General features: G+C 33.3%; 4 protein-coding genes across 5 annotated transcripts in view; 3 read left to right on the forward strand and 1 right to left on the reverse strand.

The window, feature by feature from the left end:
- Nucleotides 1-1,786: 1,786 nt before the first annotated feature.
- On the reverse strand, nucleotides 1,787-8,635 carry LOC111706001 (uncharacterized). The gene is made up of 5 exons (XM_023478735.1): nucleotides 8,420-8,635; nucleotides 7,923-8,017; nucleotides 6,743-6,841; nucleotides 5,615-5,712; nucleotides 1,787-3,993 (listed from the first exon to the last, which is right to left on the reverse strand). Exons 1-5 carry the CDS (start codon nucleotides 8,481-8,483, stop codon nucleotides 2,004-2,006), a joined length of 2,346 nt encoding a protein of 781 aa, XP_023334503.1. The 5' UTR covers nucleotides 8,484-8,635; the 3' UTR covers nucleotides 1,787-2,003.
- Nucleotides 8,636-10,935: 2,300 nt separating this feature from the next.
- Nucleotides 10,936-19,915, forward strand: LOC111706002 (protein phosphatase 1 regulatory subunit 7). Its single transcript, XM_023478736.1, has 14 exons — nucleotides 10,936-11,036; nucleotides 11,299-11,387; nucleotides 12,179-12,241; nucleotides 13,481-13,603; nucleotides 13,760-14,099; nucleotides 14,575-14,626; nucleotides 14,972-15,066; nucleotides 15,784-15,852; nucleotides 16,471-16,659; nucleotides 17,735-17,816; nucleotides 18,083-18,149; nucleotides 18,607-18,674; nucleotides 19,183-19,248; nucleotides 19,654-19,915. The coding sequence occupies exons 5-14, from the start codon at nucleotides 13,783-13,785 to the stop codon at nucleotides 19,726-19,728; spliced, it is 1,080 nt and encodes a 359-aa protein (XP_023334504.1). The 5' UTR covers nucleotides 10,936-11,036; nucleotides 11,299-11,387; nucleotides 12,179-12,241; nucleotides 13,481-13,603; nucleotides 13,760-13,782; the 3' UTR covers nucleotides 19,729-19,915.
- LOC111706003 (iron-sulfur cluster co-chaperone protein HscB, mitochondrial-like) lies at nucleotides 19,916-25,407 on the forward strand. Of its 2 annotated transcripts, XM_023478737.1 has the most exons (8): nucleotides 19,916-20,059; nucleotides 20,351-20,400; nucleotides 20,505-20,574; nucleotides 21,478-21,570; nucleotides 22,122-22,240; nucleotides 23,909-23,979; nucleotides 24,573-24,641; nucleotides 25,318-25,407. In XM_023478737.1, exons 1-8 carry the CDS (start codon nucleotides 19,921-19,923, stop codon nucleotides 25,397-25,399), a joined length of 693 nt encoding a protein of 230 aa, XP_023334505.1. In that variant the 5' UTR covers nucleotides 19,916-19,920; the 3' UTR covers nucleotides 25,400-25,407. The 2 variants fall into 2 exon arrangements, with proteins under 2 accessions (XP_023334505.1, XP_023334506.1); XM_023478738.1 differs by lacking the exon at nucleotides 20,505-20,574 and having other exon boundaries at nucleotides 20,351-20,407.
- A 1-nt stretch (nucleotide 25,408) lies between these two features.
- The window catches only part of LOC111706004 (protoporphyrinogen oxidase), a 12,491-nt gene continuing 11,285 nt past the window's right edge, over nucleotides 25,409-26,614 (forward strand). Inside the window, exons 1-3 of the mRNA XM_023478739.1 lie at nucleotides 25,409-25,604; nucleotides 25,858-25,925; nucleotides 26,419-26,526. Of these exons, the coding sequence (XP_023334507.1) occupies nucleotides 25,539-25,604; nucleotides 25,858-25,925; nucleotides 26,419-26,526 (242 nt within the window). The 5' untranslated portion in view covers nucleotides 25,409-25,538. The remainder of the gene's footprint in view (nucleotides 25,605-25,857; nucleotides 25,926-26,418; nucleotides 26,527-26,614) is intronic.

Genomic DNA, 26,614 nt, shown 5'->3' on the forward strand with positions numbered 1-26,614 from the left:
GGCTTGTATTCCCACAAGGGGTTAAACTCCTCTTTCAGTGCACCAAGCTGAAGATGAAGTTTTGTTTTAATCTATGCTTCCAGCTTCCCCTGTAGGATACAAGATGCATAACTAGACTCAGCACTTCCCCAGCTGTAATTCTGGGACTACATACAGTAAAACCCTTAATAACAAATACATCAGAAGAATTAATCAAATGTCGCCTTGACAATTTTTCAATGAGTTTTATACTATATTTCGTAAATTTCAGTATTTGCGAAAATAAATAAATAGCCATGAATATGCGGGAACAGTTTTAAAGAGTTCCATATAATCATTTAATTAAAAAACTAAATATCTGCAAGGCCAACATTCCATTATCAGAAAGTGAAGAATACGACATTTGATGAATTATTTCGATGTATTCGTTATTAAGGGTTTCAATGTACTACATTTAATAAAGATATGTTTGATTACAAATTCAGATACGATGAGCTATATTTGATTGAACTATAAAGTCAGCTGTTCACAAGCCGGCTTTTAGAGCATTTACGTAAATTTAATCATGTTAATATGAACTTCCTAAAACACATATTTTATCACGTTAGTTGAATGTTAGTCTTAAAGACCATTAATCTGTTAAACTTATGTTCCTTCAAGTGATCATTAGTCCAATTGATATGACACCACAAATGCGGGAAAATAAGAAATGTTTTTAAAAGTTAAGGAGCGCATCTCTCAGCTCTAGAAACTAATCTAAAGACTAGATAAGTCTGGAGATTAGCAAAAAAAAGAGGAACAAGTATTGATCTTGATATCCAACATGTCCCTTTTGTTTTTAAAGAGATTGTCACTTGTTAATATTTTTCTAAGAAAAATTATTTTGCAAATTGCAAATTTCAAATGTATGCATAATTAAGGCAATTTATAAGATATAATTTCATGATTTTTTTTGCAAAACTTTGCTTCAATCTGTTTTGCGAAAAAATGCAAAATTTTAGCGAAATAGAAAATTGCGAAAAAATGCAAAAATTTAGAAAAAAATGCGAAAATTACAGTTGAATGTATGGATTGTGGACGGACAGACAGAAAATTAAAAAGATAGCTAGTGAAATCAAATTTTCTTCAACAAACATTTATTAAAGTAAAGGAATAAAATAATTACAAGGAAACTTATTGAGTAACAGTCAAAATGATTTTGGTAAATGGTTCAAATGTTTGAAATTATTCGTATTTTGTTATTGTTCCTAAGAAGATAATTAGTATTGGACTTAAAGTAAGCAATAACAAATTCTGAATAGGTTAGTTCACGGCCGTGAGGAACTTTTATTTAAAAATTGTATTTTTTTTACTTCTTAACCAACTCTTTTCTATAAAACTTTTGTCTTTGATGTAATTTTCCGTTACTAAGAACGGAACGGGGGATGGAAACGTTCTTAATTAAAAACAGAACAAGAGGGATGCAACCGTTCTTCAACTAAGAACGCCAAGAACGGAACGGAACGGGAAGACCGTTCTTCTACTCAGAACAGAACGAAACGGGACGGAACAAAACGAGAACAGAACGATAAAAAAAGAGGAACGAGAACGGAACGATTTAGCTGAATGCCCTCGTTCTAGAACGGAACGGAACGATTTCAAAAAAGTTGGAATGTGCCCATCCCTATTTATGAGAAGACATTGGAAAAATTTATGTCGCCTTGAATTTGAATTTGACTTTGTCTTGTATTTTCCCCAGCTGTCAATGAATAATTTACTATAGCATAATGAAAATTTCTGTATTGAAAGTCAAAGATTTGATCGGGAATGGAGATTTTAAAAATTTATTTTTGAAAGGTAAATAAATAGTTAATCACTTTTATAGAATTAATTAAAGGGCCACTGTTGTAAATTTTTCTTAGAACTTCCTAAATAAAGGTTTTTTAAATTAAGCTGATGCACTACCACTAAATATGTGCAATGTGTATTGACTCCATCTGGAAATGTAAAATTGAAATTTTTCCATAATATTCTGTTGTTGAATTTCAATCATCAAGACTTATTGGTGTCTTTAATGTTAGCATGTCTTCTGTTTTCTTCTTGAATTTTTCAAAGTAGATTTCGTATATTAGCTGAGCTGAGGGTAGAACAGCACCTAGACATGTTGCAAATATTGTCCAGGCAACACAGAAGTTGGTCCAGTTGTGGAATTGAGTCAGACTAAATGCTTCAGTTTCAAGACTAAGTGGTATTACAATCAAAAGTATAAAAGTCAATACGATTGATGATCCAAGAGCTATATACCCCCAAATTCGGAATGCTTTCTTCATGATGTCAGCAGAGGGAAGATCAATATAACGCCTTTGTCCAATAAAGCCAAGATCTTTTGCATAAGTTGCAACCCAAGGTGTCAAAGGATTGACTATATTTAAAGTCTTCTCCCAGTTTTCAGATCGCTTAGGTCCATTTCTAGCTACTAAGGAAACAATTACAGTTATTAGGAGGGAAGATGTCATTGCAACTATACTGCCAACCAGTACAGAATCTTGTGATGCTGCAGATTCAAGTGTCAACCCCTTCTGGTCAGTAGTCGCAGTAATCAACCATCCAAGTAAACCAAAAAAGCTTCCACAGACATTACCAGCAATAAGTCCTGATGGCTTGGTCCCGCTCCATAGTATTGCTAGGGTCAAAGGTATCCATTGTCCATTGATAAAAACATTGCATACTACAAAAATGTTTGCAAGGTTGATATTGTAGCTATTCCCTATACTGGTTAAAGGCCATATTATAGGTACTGAAGATAATGTTGTTACTACTACAACCCAACTTGAAAACTTCAGCATAGTCTCCTCATAAACTCTAAAATCTTTATGGTCTTCACATTTATAATGAGGAAGAACAAGATCATTGGATTTACGGGCTTTGCTAATGCTTTTCTGATCTTCTCCACAATCAAGACAGTTTTTTATGCAAACACAGTCACAAACTTCTTCCTTAAATGCCTCTTGGGAGTTATTTTCAAATTTTTTTTGACAAATAAGACAATAGTTTGTTGGGAGATGTTTTCTATAAGGTTGTATATAAGGAATGTAGATATCATATACTATGATAGAGGAAATTGCTATGACTTGTCCACTACCAGTGGTCATTACAGCAAGGAGCATTATGATAAATAGTAGATATGAACCTGTGCTGCCCATCAACACTGAAGTAACCAATGGCAATATGAGATTTGAATTTACTTCTTCATCTGCTAGTATGGAAAACCCTTGGGAAGAGCATAAGCCAGCATATGCCACACCAGATGTTGTCCCGAGACCTAAAGCAATTGCCATCCATACAAGTGCTCCTCCAATAAACCCGAAAACAGCACCATCAGCAGGTTTGGCAGCAATAACCCCTTGCCAAACACCTTGATCCAGAAAAGTTGATCCAAAGCTATAAAAGAAATTTGTGAATCCAAATTTCCAGTTGCTGTCTGATCCAAATTGTAGTAGACTTGAGTTAGTATGGCCTGGATCCCAACATTCAACCAGCTCATACAGAGTAGAAATGTTTCCAAATGTTTCCTGTTCAATAGCTGCTGGATTTAAATAAACTATGATTTGGAGCAGGAGGATAAGAAAAAATAAAAGAACTGTATTGGCATAACACACATAAAATGTTCCCCCAAGTCCACCAACAATAGTGTATCCTCCAATAAGAAGAGCAAGGAGCATAGAAGAGAATTCAGGTCTTAGGTCATCAACCATGGCATTTAATGCAACTGTGGCTTCTACTAAAAGAGCTGCAAAAGTCACAAAATTTTGGAACAGGCAGATGGTAATAAACAGAATATGTGTTTTTTTCCCATATTCAACTCCAATAAACTGGCATATGGTTTTAGCTCCAGGGGCTCTAATTTTCATGGCATATCCTAGATAGGAGAACAGCATAACCTGCACCCCACCTCCTATAGAGTACCAGTATGTTCCTGATAGACCATATTGGAAAAGAAGAACAGAGCTTCCCAGAATGGTTCCCATGTTTGTCCTAAAATGGCATTGGTCATTGATATGAAAAAGCAATTCAAATTCCTTTATCTTTAATGGAAAAACTTGATTTTCTGGGTTTTTTTATAATATAAGATGCAAATGGATATTTATAATTGATTCAGAACTTTTTAGTCTCAAATATAGATTTAGATTTTACATGGAAAGAAAAAGGAAGGGATTTAGCTAAATAAAGATTAAATTAGATATCAATCAGTATAACCACATTGGCGGGGTATAGAAACACTAACATTTTGTGAACAATTTGAACTTATTCAAAATATTTCAAAATTACTTAAACACTAATTTAAAAAAAAATAGTAGTATTTTAGAAATGATGAAAAAAAATATTAATGTATTTTTTTTATTATCAGCTTACTATATTTTATCTCATTATAGAGGGTAAATTAAACAAAAGTTAGAAAGCCACCTATTGCATGAGTACTGATATCCAATTTAAGATTGATTTAGCATAAACCACTGGAACATACATTGGTACATTTGAAGTTTCAAGCTGATATTAAGGAAAAATGAGCAATTTGTTTTCTACAGTATAGGTAAAAGAGAATTATTCAAGTCAATTTTGCAGCTTTTGATTTTGATTTTTTCCAAACAAAATTAATTAAGACGTTCTTTTGAGTTCTCCAGACACCAGAGTTTAGGCTGGGGTTAATGAATTCTGTACGATATGGGTATAGACGATAGATTTAAAGGAACAGTACACCAAATAATCATCCTCTTCAAGTGCGATTCATGTGATACTGTTAATTTGATGGAATTGTAAAGAAAAGAATGCTGGAGAATTATGTAAGAAAATATGGAAAGAAGACAACTGGAATCCAGGAAACAATCAGTCAAGGTTTTAGAACACAAAAACATATTTTTACTGAGTTGGGAACTTTAGAATTGGATACTTTTATTCCAGAGCTGAAAGCATTAGAAAGGTGGATATCAAGATCAATGCTTGATCTTCTCTTTTTCTTAATCTCCAGATTAAATAATGCTTGCTCTCTTCTTGTTATTAATCTCAAGATTAATTAACCAATCAGGATTAACTATCTGATCGGGAGCTCAGATCACTTAATCTGAATATCAATTGTGCACACTTTTAATTTCCTGCTTAATCCACGTTCTTTCCCCTCTTTTTCTCTCCTTGTTAGTTTCCGACCAATTAGAGTTTACTCTATAAAATGGCATGCAAAATTTCAAATTTTCCCGGCTTCTCTGATTGGCTGTTCTGGTGTTTCATAACGCCAGTTGATTGGTTGAGTTATATTCACTTTTTTGGATACAAACTTAATATGAAAACAATCTTGAAATTGACAAAAAGAGAAGATTAATCATTGACCTTGATATCCACCATTCTAAAGTTTTTAGTACAGTGCACTTGTTCTAATTCTCTAAAATGTTCCCTTTAATTTTTTTGATATTAAAGATGAGTGTACTTCTCTTTCTTTTTCAAAATTAGCCGAACATGATGGAAGATGCAAGAATAAGAAGAAAATGGATATCAAGAAAAACAGAAATTTCAAAATACTTGCAGCTGCTATCATCTGATCATTAATCGAATTTTGTTAAAATTAAATCTGAAAATAAATATGTCAAAAAAAAAATGATTGTACTTCTGACACATGTTGTTAATGATGATAAGTCCTGAACTGGTCTCGCCTCCGGCATCAAAGGTACTGTCAAGTGTTACGGGAAGCTGATACAGCCATCCCTAAGAAGAAATGCACATTAAAAATTGTTGGTTCCCTTTTTAAGCAGGGTCGCCAGCCACAAAGAATAAAAAGTCACCAACTTTATATTAAAAAATAAGACGAAAAAACACCAGTAATACTTTTAGTTTTTTTTACATCTGGAGCTACACAGGGTTGTTCTGTGAAAATAATGTGATTCATAACTTTCTACGCTAAAATCTAAAAATAAGAAGATTTAAAAACAGATAAACAATTTTTTTTTTGAGTTTATGGATCAGTGCAGACCGTAAATAAACAATTTCTAAATTATTCATTGGAAAAACTTGAAAAAAACCAATTTTTTATACTATACAATCTCACTGAGTCAACCAATTCATCGCTCATTTAGAAATCTAACAAAATTGATAGAAAAGTAATTGCTACAAACTTAAATTTTCTAACCTGATGGTGTAAATTTTGCAACCTGATGGTGTAAATTTTGCAACCTGATGGTGTTAACCTTTGATATTTCAAACTTAGACTATTTGATATACCAGGTCCAGAATTTAAAGTTTGAAATATCAAAGGTCTAGGAAAACGGGTCGCTAAGTTATAAGAATTAGAAAATCTAAGTTTGTGGCAAAAACTCATTTCCTTCCTTTACAATAATTCTTGAAACAAACAAATTCAATTTTTTTTCTGAACTGAAAAAAACGGGTTGTTGACGATTGACGAATGATGAACGATTAAATTAAAAAAGCTGAACGTGCTTAAAAATACCAAAAAGGAAAGAGTACACCAGGGTTGCCAACCTTGCTTTTAAGAATTCTGTTTTTTTTACTTTAAATAGCTGTACTTTCTACAAGACTCTGAACTGCAGTTTACCATGATTTAAACCTGTATTTTAATATTCAAGTTTTCTTAGAGTAATAATTGTAAAAATTTACTCGGCATTTTCAAGCACACTCTCGGAGAAGACAATTATGATTTTATGAAGTAATAAAATATAATAATTCAAATGTTTCAACGAACAAAGAAACTTACTATTTTAGAAATAAAATGTTTTATAACCTGTATCTTGTCGAAGGCAAGCGAGATCAATATAGCTGCAGCGGCAAGTACAACAATCAGAAATAAAGTTGAGCCCACGGTTATTTTTTCTCCAACACCCTTTAAAAAAGTAAAAAATATTGGAACTCAGATCAATGGTTTAAAATATCAAAGTTTATGCCATAAGGTTGCAAAAATAAAGGTATCAGAAAATAAGAAAGTATCCAGTTCCTTTTAATGTAAAACGTTTGAATTCGATTGTGAAAAAAAGAAAAAAATATATTCAAAACATGTTTCATGTTTGCATGTTTGCATGTTATAAGGTTTTTTTTTATGATATTGACATGCTTTAAACTTTTTATATCAGTCTCTTCAAAAATTAGCTTTAAAATCCTTATTTTAAGGAGAAAGAAATTGAGTCTTTGCCACAAATTCAAATTTTCTAATCCCTATATATTTGCAACCTGATGCATGGTCTACGACATTGCAGGCTGCAAAGATATATAGGAGTTAGAAAAGACTGACAAAGACTCAGAATTCCCTTTTTAACTTTCTTTTATGTTTTTTTTTCATAAAAGTAATCATAATTATAAAAATGTATAGGGAGTGTCACAGGTATTTCCATTATGTAAGTAACCGTGAGGAATGTTTTTTTTTAATCTGAACCCTTTCACAACTACAGAGTAATGCATCTTGGTGTCCAGATATACGGAAAAGCCATTTTATTGGAACACAAATATTAGACATACTGAGAGTATATTTTTTTTATTTCATATATTCTTAAATTATGTCATAAATAAACTTTTACGCGGAATACCACATATTTCCGGAAACAATTACATCTCAAATAAAATTTCGTAAAAAAAACTTTGTACTACTTATAGCAATTTTTTTGGCGGAATTCTTGAGCTTTTGTTTTTTCACACAAATTCCACAATTATGTGGAACACAGATGACACGTAAATTTAAGCGTTTTTTTCACGGTAAGGAATAAGAAAAAATGCAGAATTTGCGACGGAAAAAATCAACGATATGCGTAACGATTTTTCCATTCCCCTGGAAACTCTAATTAAAAAAAGATATATATCTTTACAGGTTTTAAATGGGGTTTAACCGTTGTGAATCCGGCATGTTCCTCTCTGAACGAAGAATATAATAAAATTTTGTGAACAGTCCCTTGAAAAATTTGATTTATTTTGACCTGAATAGTTCGGTTGAACCTAGTTTTCTCTTCTCGTATTTGAAGAACTGCCTCAGAACACTTTTCTTCAAACAATCCTGCAGAGCCCTCTGATCCTATACAAGTGCTTGTTAGATATTTCCAGTTAGGTTCTTGGTATTCATCAACTCTAAATTAATCTCTTTATAACTAAAAACATTTGTTGTCTTTTTGAAACCTGATGTAGCTTTTCTTTGATATTTCCAACTAAAATTTCTAAAATATCAAAAAGTCTAGGTCTAAATATATCTTGGGTTTACAGCAAAATAAGGTTGCAAAGATATTAAGATTATAGTAAAAGAGTTTGAGGCAAAAAATCAGTTAATTAATTATAGTAAAATTCAGAAAAAAACTGATCTTTTACTACGACGTAAATTGTCTAACCCCAAGTCTATGCAACCTCATGATATGAATTCCTTGATATTTCAAATTATTTTAAAAATTAATATCTACGACATTTGGAACTAGAAAACCTTTACCAAAAACAGGATTGAGGAGGAAAAAAGTTAGTAAAAGTTGTTCCATCATCCCAGGGCTCTTCATGACTACTGCCTACTTAAAACTAATATTTCCATGACTAGCTGCCAAGTGTTCTGGTTCCCATGAGACCATGAATAATTTCAAGTATCAAGAAATCTTTAAATTTTACAGTAGTTCGATTTTCAAAGAAAACATGCTTATGATTTTTAGAGGAAATGTACTTTCGCCCAAGATCAACAAAATCAACAAGATCAACAAGATCAACAAGATCAACAAAGATCAACAAGATCAACAAGATCAACAAGATCAACAAGATCAACAAAGATCAACAAGATCTACAAGATCAACAAAGATTAACAAGATCAACAAAGATCAACAAGATCAACAAGATCAACAAGATCAATAAGATCAATGAGATCAACTAGATCAACAATATAACTTCAATCAAATAAACCATGTTCTATGAATTAGTTTATACTTTATATTTTACGGGTTTATTATAATGATTAAGAAAACCTTCAAAATATTAATATTAAAAATTGGAAATGGTTGTTCTCATGAAACCACCAGATGGACAAAAAATAAATATTTAAAGATTTTTAAATGATTTATGAAAATTTAAATTCTACACAGAACAGAGCCAAAAATCAATGCAACTCTCGTCGTCTACTTCTTACCATGAAACTCTTCAACAGATTTTGTAATTCGCAACTAAGTTCTTGCTTTAAATAAGTTCTCTAAACGTAAATATGAGTTTGGTATACACTTTCCTCATGGTGGCTTGATTTTCTCTTCTGGATTTCCCTCCTGGGTTCCAACCTATATGCATGTTCTCTCATTAATTTCAAGCAAATTGATTGAGTCTTTGTAACAAACTCTGATTTTCTAATACCTATATTTTTTCCACCTGATGGTGTAAACCTTTGATATTTCAAACTTAGATTTTTTTATCTAACATAACTCATAGTTTGAAATATCTAATAGTTTGAAATCATAGTTTGTGACAAAGACTCAATGCCTTTCTCGGCTCGATAAGCTGTTCTAGGTTTTGCAACCGTGGTACTCTGCATGGTTGCATTTTATACGCTTTCATGGATATTTTTGTAAAATTAAATTAATCTGCAGATTAATAAATAGATAAGATCAAGCATTAATCTCGATATGCACAATTGGCACAATTCTAAAGTTTTCATCTCAGTGTGATTGCTGAAGTATGAATCGTTTAAAAAATATCTATATTTTCATAGGATCGATTGTTCTATAAATATTGATAATAAGATTTTAAGTTTAAGGTATTCTTTTATACGATGTAAGTATAACTTAAATGGAATAAATGCATAATTTCAAGTGACCCTCCATTTATAGAGTGGCATGTCCGATGTACCTTTGAAACCTTCATTTCTCCATCTTTTCTGAAGAAAGAAATGCGTTTTCAAAATGGGAAACATGGATATTTAATGCAATGCAATACTAGATCAGACAAAGCTTTGAAGTGTTTTGTTTTGAATCATGGAATAATATATAATCTTTTAGTTTGGGACGAAAGGTAACATGTGGAGACAAGCTGGAAATAGGAGGGGCGATCTGGGACACAAGGGATAAAGGTGGACAAGGAAGAAAGGGATCGACATGGGATACAGAGGGGGAGCTGGAAGGGAGACAAGGGAACAAGGGACAGAGGACAGAGGGGGGACAAGGGATTAAAGGGGGTCAGGGGACCATGGCACAAGGGGAAAATGGATAGAAGTGGGTAAAGGTATGGGAATACATGTGGGAGGGGTGGGGATCAGGGGACATACAGAGCGTCCCATATATCATATTAGATTATCACCAAAAGCTTTTATGTATGTATGTCACATATACTCGATTAAGACCATTGGCTGGTATTATTCACAAAAAGAAATTTGTTATATGCCTTGTACATTTAAAAAAATGATTCATTCTTTTAATTTTCTGATTAGTCCTTATAATAAATCTTAATATAGAGGTATTTAAACGATCTATAAATATGATGTGCAGCGGGACACCCTGGCCAGTGGACACCCTGTACAAGGCCTATTCTGTAATGTTATATCGTCTATAACGCAAACATCCCCCTACTGAACTTCCAACCTACTAACTTTCCGACCTACTGCAATATCGGACCTACGCCAGCTATTTTTGCTTTTTATGATGGTTAGGTTGGGTTATGGACAATTTCTGAGCCGATCGCGCTGCGGGTGGGATCCAGGCTAGAGGGGACCGAGCGCCGCGGCTAGAACATGTTAGGGGCCGGGCGCTGAGGCCCAAAAGTCCATATAGAAGCTGTAAAACCACGTGTAGTATAGCGGATTTGGCGTATGGTCAGAAGTGGAGTATAGCGGATTTACGTGGGTCGAAAAATACACCACCCAAAATTCTGAAATGAAAATGCCGCAAACATTTGTGAAGCAAAATTTGTGATTCATTCATAACGTTATTTCAATAAAACGCCTTTAAAACTCCATCTCTGTATAAAATCTACAAAATTGAGACCTCGACCGTTCGAAAGAGGTCCCCTTATCGCCCTTGCACCATCCCTGCGCACCAACATACATCTTGGAATCACCGACAGTTTTAATTTCTAATCTTCTTTCAGTAAGTTCATTCATTGATTGAGGATTACATAAGCTGAAACTTGGTTAGCTCTTGCTTGCCGTTATTCAATTCAGACAGTGCGCTTTTTCATTTTTCGAAGAAAATACTACGTCTTAATAATGACATATTGCGTTTATACATTAACAAAATATACAGAACGTTTGAAGTTGAACATTACACGTTTTTTTCTGCTGTCGTCTGATATATCCTCTTATAAACAACTCACCAAAATTGCAAACTGACATTTTTTTTATCATTTCAGAAATATCATTGGTATGTTAAATGGCCCAGGGAAAGATAAAAACTAAAACCAATACCAAGCCGCCAGCAAAGAAGACCAAACCTACGAAGGTATGGAAAGAATTCGATGTCATAAATTATTTGTATCTCACGGAATGACGAAATTCGGCATTTGATTATTAATGGGAAATAAATCCTTTCTTTTCCTGAAGCAATTTGTTTTGAGTTTGTGCGTTAGTTGGGTTTTTAAACTTACAAATTTCCAGTGTATGGAACGGAATTATCGGGTCTATCCAGGGGAACTATTTTTGGACAAAGAACGGGGTCGGGTCTGTCCTAGTGAACGATTTTATTTTTTATTATTTAGGGTAATAGGTTAGGTCAAGACACGTTCTGGACCGAGCGCTGCGGCTAGGATAGGTTAGGGAGCCGAGCGCTTTGGCCACGGGTTAGGTTAGTTAAGACACTTTCTGGGCCGAGCGCTGCGGCTAGGACAGGCTAGGGGGCCGAGCGCTGCGGCCATGGGTTAGGTTAAATTCTTCTTCTTAACAACTTTATTCAATACAAAAAAAAAATTGACAATAGTATTTTTCATTTATAGAATCATAGAGAAAAACGTCTCGTTCTACCTATTGCCGTTAGGTTAAATTAAGACACTTTCTGGGCCGAGCGCTGCGGCTAGGACAGGCTAGGGGGCAAAGCGCTGCGGCCACATGTCATACATTTAAGATCCTCATTCATTTAGTATCCATGTANTTTGTCAAACGGGCAAGATACTTAACTAGGAAATTACTAAAGAACGACCTAAACTTTAAAGTTCAAAAGGTTCAAAATACTAATTAAGTTATTTTGCCGATCACTGCTGATTCGCTTAAGATTTTGCAAGGTTGATTTTTTTTTAGAACAAGGGCGGAGTGAAGAAAGGAAAGTTCACTTTTGCGGCTAAAAACAACATTCAGCTGCAGGTTAGTAAAGTTGAGACAAGTAGAACAGGTCTCCATGTGTTTTTTTGACAAACAAGCATGGAGACTAAACTCTCGCTATTACAATTTACAGATCTAGTTTCCCAATCCAAACTTGAGGCAAGTCGGTCAGATCTAATTTCCCAAACCAAATTTGAGGCAAGTCGGTCAAGGGCTCAAACTCGCTGACATATTGACAAAGAAACAGAGATTACTACATGGATTATATACATAGAGAGCCTTATTTAATTAAAGAAAAATATTTGAAAAATTTGTGCGCTTACTTCACAGTTCAGGTTTTGAATATCAGCATTTTAATAAGGCCTGTTTTTAAAGTGAAATTGTTAGCGTGAGATCTTTAAAACTTTGGATTTGTAAGACAATATTTAATGATGATATGTTAAGTAATAGTTTTACCAGTAGTTTAAAAATAAACTCACAAATTTTGAAATGGGTCTTGTGCACTTTTCCAAAAAAATTTCTCTCTGAATTGGGTAAAATAAATGATTTTAGGAGTAAAAAGTAATCGATGTGTCATTTTCACCCCCCCCCCCCCCCCCTTTAAAAAAAACTGATACCTTTTTTTATCTATTCGATCATATACACACTTTCATATTAGCAAGTGTTAATAAATTATTTATGTAATTTTCTTAACCCTATAAAGGCCTAAATCTTTGTATAGCCTGGGGGGGGTGTTTTGCGCCCCCCACCCCCTAGAAAAAGGCCTTAGAGAATAATTATATTGTTAAAATGCATGTGCATAGCCCACTGCCCAAATTGCCAAGACCAGCTATTTGAATCAAAAATTAGACCGATAACTTTAGTAGTTTGGGTGCTACGGTGTGGGTTGAAAAAACGCCAATAAAAAGGGTCAGAAAATGAAAAAAAAATATTTTTTTGTTTTAACAAAGATGAAAGCGTGACACATGTTTCTATATTCATTTTCTAGGGCTTTTCAGAAATAAAGTTTTTAGATATGTTGCTTTAGTCACAATTTTAGATTTTTCCCCCCAAAGACTGGACTTTTTTCCGTGCTGTACTGTACCCAACCATAGCATTAAAAAAATTTTTTTTTTACAAAATATCCTTTAAAATTACTATTTATTAAAAGTCACAACATTTCACGATGACAGTGTCAAAAATGAGAAAGCTAGGACAAAAAAAACATCCCCCCTTTCCAGGTGGTGTTACGGGGGGTGGGGGGTTAATGGGAGTGATTCTGAAAAATATACTTCTGTTCAGGTTCAGAAGTTTAAGAAATCTGTTCAGAAAGGAATCAACGCGAACATCGAGTCCGAGTTAAAAGCAGTTGCCCTTAAACATCAAGAGGGAAAAGCGTTCAAGGCAATCAATACAAATAACCAGGTAGGAATAAAACACACCATCTATCAACATTTACTTTTGACCATGAAAAAGAGGTTGAACTTCTTTGTAATAATGGACTTTTTTAATATGTTGTAGTATTTTGAGTATTTCGAAATATGACGATCGACGTTTTTAAGTTTTCGAAATATATTTCAGACCGGAAGCTCTTCTAAATAAAGATGGCTGACAACGGAGATTCGAACGGAACTAACGGAACCCTGAACGGAACGAACGGAACTGAAAACACCCAACACGTGGAGAAACATGTCCACGTGGTGGAGCCAATTACTATGGAAACTGACCCACCGAACAACGACGCTGTCGATACAGACGCCTCCGACGCCGAGCCCGACGGGCCTGAGATATCCGAGGAGCTGGGGAAGGTAGTGATCAAACCCAACGAGGTGAACGCCCTGGAGCTCGACTTTCAACACTGTAAGATTCCTAAGATTGAGAATCTTGAGGTTCTTACTAAAATAGAAAATCTCGGATTCAGGTGAAAAAAAGCAGGGTCGGATAAATTATTCAAACCCTTCCCCTTCCTTTTTCGAAAATAATTTTTTCCCCCAGAAGTTAGGGTTGTCTGGCCAGATCAGAGCCGCAACCATTTTTAAGGAAACATCAAGAAGTTCTTAAAAATACTCACGTCTTAATAAAAACTACGGAACATTGTTTTTGAACAATTGGTTTGGTCCTTCGCATTAGAAGTTTATTCATTCTTAAGATCATCATTGTTGACTAAAATTAACAGACGATACTAACTTTTCTAAAATAATTTTTGTATGAATTTTTATTTATTGAACTCCCAACAGGTTTGAATTCTCCTTTTGGTTTGTAAAAGAACTGTCCGCTGAACATTCTTCTTGAAAACAAAACAAAACGACATCCCCCCCACTCCCTTGCTAAAAAGAGTAATTATTTTCGTCAAGAAAAAAAAATTCAAGAATTAATAACATAATACCTAATTTTAGGTGGAATTTTATCAAAAAGATTGAAAATCTACATCATCTTACAACCCTGAAGGTAAACATCTTTTTTTAAACTTATTGTACTGCAAGTACAAGTACTGTACCTTATGTACTGGTATTGTACTGCATGAACAGGTATTGTAATACATGTAAAGGTATTAGGGACCTGGTTTCCGAATTGTGAGTCGATCTGTTTGATGGTCCCAAGTCCCGGTTGAAGAAGAGGCTTACCGAAGTGTCGGTGGCAAGGGTTACAAACATTTTTTTTATTTTTTTTTTATGATGGGGCCTGGACCCTTATGATAGATTTACCTCGCTGATTCATTAAGTTGAGTAATTGATTGATTGATTGATTGGTTGATTTACTTATTCATTTATTAATTAATTTAACATTTTGTAGGAGCTTGAGCTGTATGATAACCAGATAACTAAAATAGAAAACCTTGACGGTTTAGTTAATCTCAGTATGCTGGATATATCTCACAACAGACTCAGGTTAGAACTTGTTAATATACTATCTGAAATCTAGGCTTTGATGGTTTCCAAACTATTTATTTCCATGTTCGGATCTGGATCCGAAACTTGTCAGCTCCGTGGATTCGAATCCAGAAATCAAAAAGTACTATATAATTGATTAAAAATGATTTTTTGCTTTTGGACCTGAATAATTAAAAACAACTGTGGGTAACAAAATGCCAAATCACATTCTTAAATGAAGTATATATGAACGGTTGGTTAGACTTGTTATTTGTAAGAGAGTTCAGCGAAAAGGTTTTTGCTGACAAAAATTGTAATTGATTTATAGACTTCCTATTGGCTCTTGAGGCTTAAAAGTGTAAATTGATAGGGGTTTGAAATCTGTTATGAAATACCTTATTTTTAAAACTTTTTTTCTAATGCAACGAAAGTTTTTAAGAAGGAAAATTTCCTCAATCCTCCTCACTTGAACTTGAACCAATGGTTGAGCTAGATTCAAGATAAACTGTGACTGAATTAAAAAATTCGAATTGCTTTTAAAATTTGAGACGCGGCTCAAACTTTGTCGGGTCCCCTTGAAATTGTATTCAGTGTTTCGATATTTTAGCCGGCGCTCAATTGGAACCGGTTTTTGTCGGATATGCTTGCAGTTTAGATTCTTTAAATTCGACCTCTGAATTCATAAATATTTAATTCTAGTCTATAAACTGTTTCTAATATTCTCCTTTTGATCAGGAAGATTGAAGGACTAGAGAACCTTCCAAATCTTCGAAGGCTCTACCTCGTCTCAAACAAAATTTCAAGGTAAAAAATGGCGTTGATTGTCTATTCTCTACGTCATAGATGAATGTATTATATTTTCGAAATTCATATTACAGGGTTAATATTTTACCTGTTTGTAAATTTTGGGGAAATAATGAAAAGTTTCTCACCCTGTTTTATTCATATTTTCCCCGCAAATCGGCGAAATAAGGGTGAAATGACAAAATATACCTCCACAATGTAAAGTGAATATTCTTGTTAAATATCATAATCGGAAACAAGTACGAAGTTTAGTAAATGTACAATTTTTAAATGCTAAAACGTAGTAACAACGATTTATTATTCGATAAATACATAAATACGAATATCTATTGAATGATATTTTATAGCAAATCAAACAACCCAATTCGAGATTGGTTGATTTATTTATTGTTAAATGATGGATATATTGATTTATTGTTGAGTTATTGATAGATCGGGTTATTGTTGATTGATTGATAGAATGATTTATTGTTTAGTGGTTGATAGATTGATTTATTGTTGAGTGATTTATAGATTGAATTATTGTTGAGTGATTGATAGATTAATTTATTGTTGAGTGATTGATAGATTGATTGATGTTCCGAATCTTAAAAATCCATTTAAAATAAATGTTTTCAGAATTGAAAACCTGGATAAGTTGACCGGGTTGGAGATGCTTGAACTGGGGGACAATAAGATCAGGAAGGTGGAGAACCTGGACACCCTTGTCAACCTGACCGAACTCTACCTCGGGAAAAACAAGATCAGCAAAATCGAGAATTTGGAGAAATTAGAAAATCTCAAAATTCTCAGCATTCAAGCCAACAGGTAGAAAGTTTTGAAAAGAGGCATTTTCAGTTTTCGATCGCAGTTTTCGTTCAAAGCGGGCTCGCGGATTTGTGCAGTCGAGTCAAGGAAGCAATTTCACCGAATTTTTTTTTTACAGAAAACGACAATTGACATTGTTTTCAAATAAAGTCTTGAAGCTACTGTTGCGAATCTTGCATGTAATTAGACAAGTTAAACATGATCCTGTATCGCTGGTTGTACCTAGCAGGATTACATTAACCCGGTATATCTCTATGCTTCACCTAAACGGTTGTCAGATACCAACCAACCAATGTATTTAATTGGTTTGCCAACCACAGGAAGTATCTCCTTGACTCCCCCGGCTGGGGAAAATTTTGTGAAGACTGTCCTTTTAATGATCTTCATATTTGTTTTGTGAAGACTGTCTTTTTAATGATCTTAATATTTGTTTTGTGAGGCAGTCCCTTTAATGATCTTCATATTTGTTTTGTGAGGCAGTCCCTTTAATGATCTTCATATTTGTTTTGTGAGGGCAGTCCCTTTCTTGATCTAAATATTTTTTTCGTGAAGACTGTCCCTTTAATAATCTAAATATTTGTTTTGTGAGGGCAGTCCCTTTATTGATCTAAATATTTGTTTTGTGAAGACTGTCCCTTTATTGATTTATTGATCTAAATATTTGTTTTGTGAAGACTGTCCTTTTATTGATCTAAATATTTGTTTTGTGAAGACTGTCCCTTTAATGATCTTCATACAGAGCGTCCCATATCATATTAGATTATCTCCAATCTTTAACACCTGAATACGCACATTATACTCAAAAAATCTAGCATTTTCTGCAAAAAAAAATTCTATTAGCCTTATTAAATTTTTCAAAATGATTCATTCTTCTTAAATTTTCTGGTTTGTCCCCCAAATCGCAATTTAGACCCGTTCTCGGTCTAATATGATGTGGGACACCCTGTATTTGTTTCGTGAGGGCAATCCCTTTATTGATCTTAATATTTGTTTTATGAGGGCAGTCTCTTTAATGATCTTCATATTTGTTTCGTGAAGACTGTCCATTTAATGATCGTAATATTTGTTTTAACAGGATTCGATCAATTTGCGGTGTTGACGAGCTCCCTCACCTGGAGGAGCTGTATATTGCTGACAATGGGCTGGAAAACCTTCAGGAAACAAATCTAATCAATAAATAATCATGATTTTGTACTAGTGTAGAAGGATCCATTTCATTTTGAAGCCGATCCGCACTGGAAAAAAATGGACCCGGATCCGGATTCAGACCATTAAGATTCACTGATCCGAATCCGGATCCTCAGCACTGTTTTTTAGAAAATAATTCTTTTATCTTTATTATTTTTTTCTTCAAATATTTGTCATTGCATGTTTGTTTGTGTTCGGATTATTTACTAAATTATTGATTTTTTGCTTGGTTCAGGGTTTGGAAAAGAATGTCAACATTGAAACTCTAGAAGTGGCCAACAATAAGATAACCAGTCTTAAAGGTATGAATTATTTGAGACCAGAAGGTATCCTCTTATACCCCCACCCTCAGGAGAAAAGGGATGCCATCCAATTATTGTCAAACGGGCAAGATACTTAACTCCAGGTTGGGATAGATTTTATTTTATTTGATTTGACTAAATTGGCTTAAGTGTGGAAAATGTCCAAAAAGAAATAAAAAGAGGGCAATAAATGATGAAATGGGGGGAAAAAATGAAAAATGGGACATTTAAAGGCAAGATTTTTATCATTTTTGATACTTTTTACCCAAAAATCATTTTTTTCCCTGAAATATCTTTTATTTCTCACATTTCAGCGATAAAACCCCTAAATAATATTTGTCGCCTCGCGCAACCATATATAAGCTCTGTGGAAAAAACGTGATTTTCTTTAAGGGTAGGGGGGGAATATTTTTTAGGAAAATATACAACCCTCACTTCTTCATCTAAATTCTTGTAGGAGTGGATAAGATGAGTAAACTCGAGGAGTTCTGGGCCAACGGTAACGAAGTCTCAGACTGGAAGGAGGTAAAATATTTTCATTAATATCACGACAAGGAAATATATTTTCATTTAAAAATGATTACGCCATCCCCCTTTTGAAAATATTTTCCCCCCAAATGTTAAGAGTATTATTTCTTTTTATTCGCCACGCATAATTGGGGAAAAATAAAATTTTGGATTTAAATTATAGAAAATTGTATAAACTGACCTTCATTCGTTTGGTTTTATATAACTTCAAGAATAAAACATTCGCTAATAAAAAACCACCGTTAATCCCCGCGCGTATTATATTAGGATTGAACCTCACAAATAATTTTTTTTCTGTCCTGTCATATGGTGCTAACTGCTCAGGTTAGGGATTTATTTGTATTTTCTCCAAATGTAGGGGCCATTTTTTATAGAATTGAGACCTACTTCATGAAATACTAAATTTTTCCCGCATTTACTATTTTTCTGGAAGACGATATTTCATTATATATTTTTTATCCTGCGCGTGATGGATACGACATCACTGAACATCTTAATCCTTTAGGTTGAGCAGCTGTCTGCCAACAAGTGTTTACTTACTGTATATTTGGAGCATAATCCTATTCAGAAGGTAAGAGCTAACCAAAATAAACCAAAGTTATAACGGAGGTTTTTATACCAAATTATTACGTATTGGCAAATTTATATTTCAAAATTTGAAAAGTTAAAAAAGATAACGTTCATTGATTGATTTTTAAAATCAAAATGCACAGAGCTGGCAGCTTTTGTATTGTGGATATCTCTTAATCTGGAACTTACTTTGATCTGCAGATTTGTAAAATCTTTATTTGATATTCGCAGTGTGATAGTTTCCGGAAGGGATAACTCTAATGAAGAAATTAAGCATTGATCCTCAAATTATTATTTCCCATGGCCATAGTGGATATTGAGATCGAGCGATCTGGTTTGTGAATATCCAACATAAAAGTTCCCAGATCTGCCTTAAGTAACAAAAGTTTAAAATTTCTTTTTCCAGGATCCTCAATATCGTCGTAAACTGAAGATGTGCATCCCAACCCTCACTCAGATTGACGCAACACTCTGTCAATAAAAAGATTAAATACCAAATATGTTAATTCTGTGTTCACTGTCACCATAACCCAATATTAGATATATTTGATCGATGTATATTTTCTTGTGATGAATTTAAATGAATTTGAGCCAACACCTGGCTCTAATTCAATTTATCCCTCTGTTAACAATATACTAATTTTTAATTTTCATCTATTTTTTTCAGATTATAATGGAGAAAATTCTCTTGTTAAGTATGCCTAGTGCACAGCGACTAGCGAGGGCCTATACGCAGACTACAAGCAGATTATTTGTATTAAATACAAACAGTATTAAACTTGTTCAGATTAGGATGAATTCACAAAATAAAGGTGATAAATTATAAGCATTAAAAAGTAAAAACATTTTCCCCCTCAAATGATCAAATATTTAATTCTCTACGCCCCTGTTCTCTTACTTTTCTAAGTGGTGAAAGTTTTTTATAAAAGTCTTTCTAGTAATCAAAAGGGGGCCCCTTCCATAATCTATACATTTTTTTTTTCTTCGACAGATTTTAAAGGAAAAGTAAGTTGTTGGGAAGTTGAATGAACATTTCTAGATTTTCCTAAAGCTGTCGAGTGTTGCCACTCAAAGAAACTGTTATATTTATGATTTTTTTAAAGGATTTTTGGATTTGTTCGATGAGAATGGAAAGCTGAAAGAGCCCCCTAAGGCAAGAGGTTGTGATATTTATTCCGAAAAATTAAATTATTTCCTCATATTTTATAATTAATAGAATTTTTCACTTAATATTCAATGAATTCAACCTTTTCAAAGAATTTGGATTATTTTTCCATATTTGGTTTGGAGAAATCGTTTGCCTTGGATACAGCCGAGCTCTCTAGAGGTACATTAACCAACCCTTTCTAGTTAAATTGTATAAATTTGGGTGAAAGAATCAACTCCACTTGTTTTCAAAAGTATTATTCCCAACTGTTAAGGAAGAAAATTAATGATTTTAACGATAAGATGAATTTTGGCTGAAAAGATGTAGGAATAAAGGAAAAACTTAACATTGAAAACTTATTGCCTCCAACATTTAGTGTCAGCAGTTAGAAATCTTTCATTTAAACATTTTATATCAAACATGTTATCTTTTTTTGTATATGGAAACTTACGACTTTTTGTCTGAACTGTTCAAAAGTAGCATTTTTCGGGCACACTCCCTAGAAAATAATTTTAACAATTAATATTTTTAGTTTATAAGAATATGAATAATTTTATAAAGTAATATGTTTAGTTTATAAGAATAAGAATAATATTAACCTGTAATATGTTGAGTTAATAAGAGTAAGAATAATTTAAACATGTAATATGTTCACTGTTCAGTTTATAAGAATAAGAATAATTTTAACAATTACAATGTTTAGTTTACAAGAATAAGAATAATTTTAACATATAATATGTTAAGTTTATAAGAATAAGAATAATATTAAAGTAATATGTTTAGTTTATAAGAATAAGAATAATATTATCAATTAATATGTTTAGCTTAAAAGAATATGAATAATTTTATAAAGTAATATGTTTAGTTTATAAGAATAAGAATAATAACTTGTAATATGTTGAGTTAATAAGAGTAAGAATAATTTAAACATGTAATATGTTCACTGTTCAGTTTATAAGAATAAGAATAATTTTAACATATAATATGTTAAGTTTATAGTATAAGAATAATATTAACTTGTAATTTGTTGAGTTAATAAGAGTAAGAATAATATTAACATGTATTAATTAGTAATATGTTTAGTTTACAAGGGTCTTCAGAGGCAGCTTCATCCGGATAGATTCTCTTTAAAACCTGAAGAGGAGAAGGATATTTCCGAACATTGGTCTTCAATAGGTTGGTTCGTTAACAATCGTACAATTGTTGTTTGGCTGAGGCAGAAATTTTGGTGTTGTTAATTTTCCGTTTTTTGTTATCCGACGGATTACGGACTACCATAAGACCTTCTGGACCTCTGGAAAAGTTTTACCAAGCAATCATAGGTCGAATATAAGCGAAAAGAAGTTAAACTAGATATGACTAGTTGAACTACTGTTCTAGTGTATTATTGACAACACTTAATCAGCAACTCAACATTCCTTATCTAGTTACACAAGTAACTGCTCATTATATTCATAAATTTCGACATCAGAAATGAAACAAATCTAATCCTAGCCGTAAAAAAATAAAATTACGCGGACTAAACACTAAATTTAAAGTTTCCATTATAAATTGAGACAATTTGCGCTAATCTTAAATTCAAGTTCTGACCGCTAAGAAAGTTACATTTACATATTTTGGTTTCTTATGGGAAAACTTTTTTTTTTCAAGCAAAATCGGCATTTTGTTTTCAGCTTTAGACCCAAAGATTAAATCCCAAATTGTTTTTAACCCGGTTTTTTGTTTAGTAAACAACGGATATAACTGGCTATTGAAGCCTCTGCCTCGGGCACTGTATCTTCTAGAACTTCTTGGAACTCCTCTAGAAGAGGGACATATTCAGATACAATCGGACTTCCTTATGGAGGTTAGATAATTTAATATTTGGTTTAATTAAAGGAACTGTCGTAGTTGTAAGAAGAAGTCGTAGCTTCAGTAAGGCCTAAACCAACTATAGACGCTGATGTAGACATACTTTGATTTCGTTGCTTAATAGATGCACTCGTCTAAACTCTCCTCCCCCTTTAATCTGTTTTTAAAGTGTAAGGAAATCTATCAAGTATCACCATCTAAATAAAGAATCAAAGCAGAAACAGTTTATGTAAAGAAAGAACAGTTTGAAACCAGTCATCCAAAGGATATCAATTTAAACGTAATGTTTTTTCTTCATAAAAGGAAGCTTAAAAAGTTTTATCAATAATATTCCGTTAATTTTTTTTTAAATTGCTGTCTGGTTAGATTCAAATATTTTATGATTGTTGAATTATTTTTAATCATTTTCAAACAGACGTGTGTACTGTTTTTAAATGCTATTCAAAGCATTTTTCGGCCTCCTGTATATATATAAATATAGATATGTAAGAAGTCCTTAAATATCTGGCATACACACTGAGTCCTAAAAAAATTCAAACCCTATTTGATCCATTATAATCCAAGCGGACAAGGGTAAGTGGCTGGAGCTTGACCTTGGAGATTAACATAACATTGCCTATATGACATGATCAGGGAGTAAAGAATAGAAGGGAGATTTAACTGACGCAGTTCGCCCTACCATATGATTGAACATGTTTTGCAGACGGGTACTCCATTTGTATATGAAATATTCAGAAAAGGTTAATGTATACGCGGTAATTGTACATCAGACAAATATTTCTTATTTAAATGAAGTACCCGTCTGCATAGCATGTATAAATATATGGTAGGGCGAACCGCGACAGTTTTATGTACTTCTATTCCATACTTCCTGGACAAGATACGCAAGCAACACACCTGTATATCTGCTCCGGTCTGAGTGGTCCTCCTAGTTCCGTCCAGGCGAGGGTCACCTGGCTACGTCTAGGAAAGGAACAGAGAAGGAGGAAAGAAGTAGATGAACCGCCTGGTCTGTCTTGGAGCCTCCTGTATATATATAAATATAGATATGTAAGAAGTCCTTAAATATCTGGCATACACACTGAATCCTAAAAAAATTCAAACCCGATTTGATCCATTATAATCCAAGCGGACAAGGGAAAGTGGCTGGAGCTTGACCCCGGAGATTAACATTATATGAAATATTCAGAAAAGGTTATTGTACACGCGGTAATTGTACATCAGACAAATATTTCTTATTTAAATGAAGTACCCGTCTGCATAGCATGTATAATCATATGGTAGGGCGAACCGCGTCAGTTTTATCTCCCTTCTATTCCTTACTTCCTGGACACGATACTTTGACTGTAGGTTTATTGGTAATACTAATGAAAATAATAATTCATACTTGATCAGACAACGCTATCAAGGGTACCATTGTAAAAAAGAGCATATTTTTTTTGGTTATTTGGTGAGTTAATCTCTAGACCCCAATTAGGGGTATATTGAGAATATCTGCGAGACTATAGATTCATTGAGTCACTATTTATATCACTATTTTTACTCAAACAATGTCACCAGCATTTCGTTAGTAAATGTGGTTAAACATTTTAGGATTTCTAGCGTTTGCATTGCATTGCTTACAGATGAAAACATGCTTAACAAGTGCTATTCTTATGTTAAGATGATGGAGTTAAATGAAGATATTTTAAGCGCTGACAAAGCTGAAATAATTAGTCTTGGTAAAGAAATTAGGTAAATATCTATTTTTTTTTTATTTTTAGAGAACTTTTATTCGTTATTTATTCTCACAATTTCATGTTCTTGGGTATAAAACTAAAAAGTGTCATATTTGTTTCGAGGCAAATGAATAACATTTTTTACCCGCAAAGCAGGTTTCCATTTATATTTCGCGGATTTTCAAAAATAAAATGGAACGTTTTCACTTACTATGCTTGGGATTAAAAAAATTTCATTGTCCTTCACGATAACGCAAGACAGATGCACACATAGATATCATGATTCTAGTATTTTCGTTCCTGAGATCGAATTTAAAGAATTTGAGCCGCGGCTTAAATTTAAGCCTCGGCTCAAATATGGTTGGTTTTACTGAAAATTGTATTCAATGTTTCAAGATTTAAGCCGGCGCTCAATTGAAACCGGTTTATAAAGGATTTGAGACGCGGCTTAATTTCAATAAATTCGGACACTGATTGGACAAAAGAGTTCGATGAAAACATTAGTTATGATTAATTATAACTTATTGCAAATGTGAAACCAACAAGGGAGGGCTGTATGGCCACATTCTTGAAAGCTGTTCTACTGGAGATAACTATCGTAATGTTCAGGGTTCGGTTAAATGAGTACATTGATAAGATTGAGACTGCATTTAGAGACGGAAATACAGAGGAAGCCAGGTATTTTAGAGTTTATAATTTAGATTTTCTTGATAATATTGCAAGGGAAGTTAGTTCTAAAGCGTTATGATGGCCAAGAAATGACACTGATCCATAACTTTGGGATCAAATAAGAGTTGGAATTATAGCCCCCGGGGGCCTGGAAACCTTTTACTTTAAAATTTAAACTTTAAGAAGTTTATCAATATTGATTAATTATAAATTACTGGAATAGCATTACACAACACAATTAGAGATTTTTCAATATCTTGAGAAATTCTTACAATTATTGATTTAGTTTTCGTTTTTTTTTCTTCCAAAAGTTGCTCAATTTATTTATTTTGGTCGGTACATTAATTGATCGGTAGGTGTCTTTGGTTGTTAGGTTAATTTTTTATTTGATAGTTTAGTTATTAATAATTTTGTTAGAATATAAAGAGTTACCCACAAAGGATGAGTCTTAAATGACGACCTAATTATCTCATTTATGACTTGAAGGTTAAATTTGGACTTCAGCTTTCAATACAGTCTCTGAACAGAAATTTTTGGTTTTGGCTAAAAAAAGAAACAAGTTTACAGGGGCAGGAAACCTCACATGAACAAAAAAAGTTAATTGGATTCCGTAGAGTCGTCTCTGAAGTCTCATCTTTGTGGGTAACTATATTGACTGATTGATTGAAAAATGTCCATGTTTCAGGAACGAGGTAGCCCACATGAAATATATAGCCAACATGCTGGACAAGATCATAGAGATTGAAACGAAACTTGAAATAGATTAAATTTCAGAGAAATGGACATAGCTAATGTTAGACTGTGATTAGATTGAAAACACCCGTGAAAAGTATCTAAATTAGCCCACTAGAGCATATAGAAATTAGGTCGTGAGAAAATTATTGAAAATTTGGACAAGACAAGAATATGAGTCATGTTATCGTCGGTGGTGGGGTCGCTGGCCTAGCTACAGCTTTCTATCTGACTAAGCAGGGAATCATCAACATTATCATCTAAAAGTATGTAGATTAAACAAAAAAATTAGTTAATTAAATACTTATTAAAGATTTATTAAGACATAATAGAGAAAAGAAATAATTTTTTTTTGTTTTAAAAAATTCTGAATGCATTTAACAGTTAACAGGGTAACATATAATGGCAAGCTGATGTTTTAATATCGTCAAGAAATATCAGTCTAGATTCTCCAATCAATTAATCGATTAATATTTGATTGATTGATGAATAGAGCGGAGTGAAGAGGATTACTGTTCTTGAGTCCAGTAAACGACTGGGAGGATGGATAGATACAACTAGGTTTGGAACACTCATATTATATAATGTGATGTATGCATGTATGTATGTATGTATGTATGTATGTATGTATGTATTTATGTATGTATGTATGTGTGAGTGTATTTCTGTATGTCACAATTTTGTGCCTGCTTAAAGGGACTGTTTTCGTTATTTCAAGTGTCTCCCCATGCAACGGTGTCACCTTTATCAAATATGAATATTTTGTATAAATCCATGTTTTTGTTAATCTAATACCGTTTTTTTAATTCTGGTTTCTCTTCAATAGTGACTTACGCATTTCTTGCTTAAAAGAAACAATGATGAAATTCGCAGAAATAAACGTTATTTCCCACATTGCTGATCAGATAAAGGTTTCAAAGGTACCGTTGTAAATCAGACATTGCTGTCTTTGCTTGGAGGGTCACTTAAGATTACGCTTTCAGTCCATTCAAAGTGGGTCTTTGTTATTACGTCCGATCATTTTAAATGTTATTTTAAGTATTATCAATTTTAGAAATAAAGACGGTATTCTGTACGAGCATGGTCCACGAACTATTCGTCCTGTTGGTCCACAGGGTGCTAACACATTAGCTATGGTACAAGAACTAGGTCTCTCGGACAAGTAAGATCCCAGTATTTAAACTCTTAGATCACAAGCGTGGGGGGGGCGTCAATATTTAAACCCTTAGATCACAAGCGTGGGGGGGGGG

Source organism: Eurytemora carolleeae, unplaced genomic scaffold (genome assembly GCF_000591075.1).
Source record: "Eurytemora carolleeae unplaced genomic scaffold, Eaff_2.0 scaffold200, whole genome shotgun sequence".
Taxonomy (NCBI): Eukaryota; Metazoa; Arthropoda; class Copepoda; order Calanoida; family Temoridae; genus Eurytemora; species Eurytemora carolleeae.

What these genes read in the sequence shown, in the direction of transcription:
- LOC111706001 (XM_023478735.1), bottom strand. Translation starts at nt 8,483, where the DNA reads ATGAAGAGCCCTGGGATGATGGAACAACTTTTACTAACTTTTTTCCTC. An exon ending in CCTCCTCAATCCTGTTTTTG is followed by an intron (nt 8,018 to 8,419) that starts GTAAAGGTTTTC and finishes GCACTTGTATAG; the next exon opens with GATCAGAGGGCTCTGCAGGA. An exon ending in TTGCCTTCGACAAGATACAG is followed by an intron (nt 5,713 to 6,742) that starts GTTATAAAACAT and finishes ATTTCTTCTTAG; the next exon opens with GGATGGCTGTATCAGCTTCC.
- LOC111706002 (XM_023478736.1), top strand. Translation starts at nt 13,783, where the DNA reads ATGGCTGACAACGGAGATTCGAACGGAACTAACGGAACCCTGAACGGA. An exon ending in ATATCTCACAACAGACTCAG is followed by an intron (nt 15,067 to 15,783) that starts GTTAGAACTTGT and finishes CCTTTTGATCAG; the next exon opens with GAAGATTGAAGGACTAGAGA. An exon ending in GTCTCAAACAAAATTTCAAG is followed by an intron (nt 15,853 to 16,470) that starts GTAAAAAATGGC and finishes AAATGTTTTCAG; the next exon opens with AATTGAAAACCTGGATAAGT.
- LOC111706003 (XM_023478737.1), top strand. Translation starts at nt 19,921, where the DNA reads ATGGAGAAAATTCTCTTGTTAAGTATGCCTAGTGCACAGCGACTAGCG. An exon ending in GATGAATTCACAAAATAAAG is followed by an intron (nt 20,060 to 20,350) that starts GTGATAAATTAT and finishes ATTTTTTTAAAG; the next exon opens with GATTTTTGGATTTGTTCGAT. An exon ending in AATCGGACTTCCTTATGGAG is followed by an intron (nt 22,241 to 23,908) that starts GTTAGATAATTT and finishes TCTTATGTTAAG; the next exon opens with ATGATGGAGTTAAATGAAGA.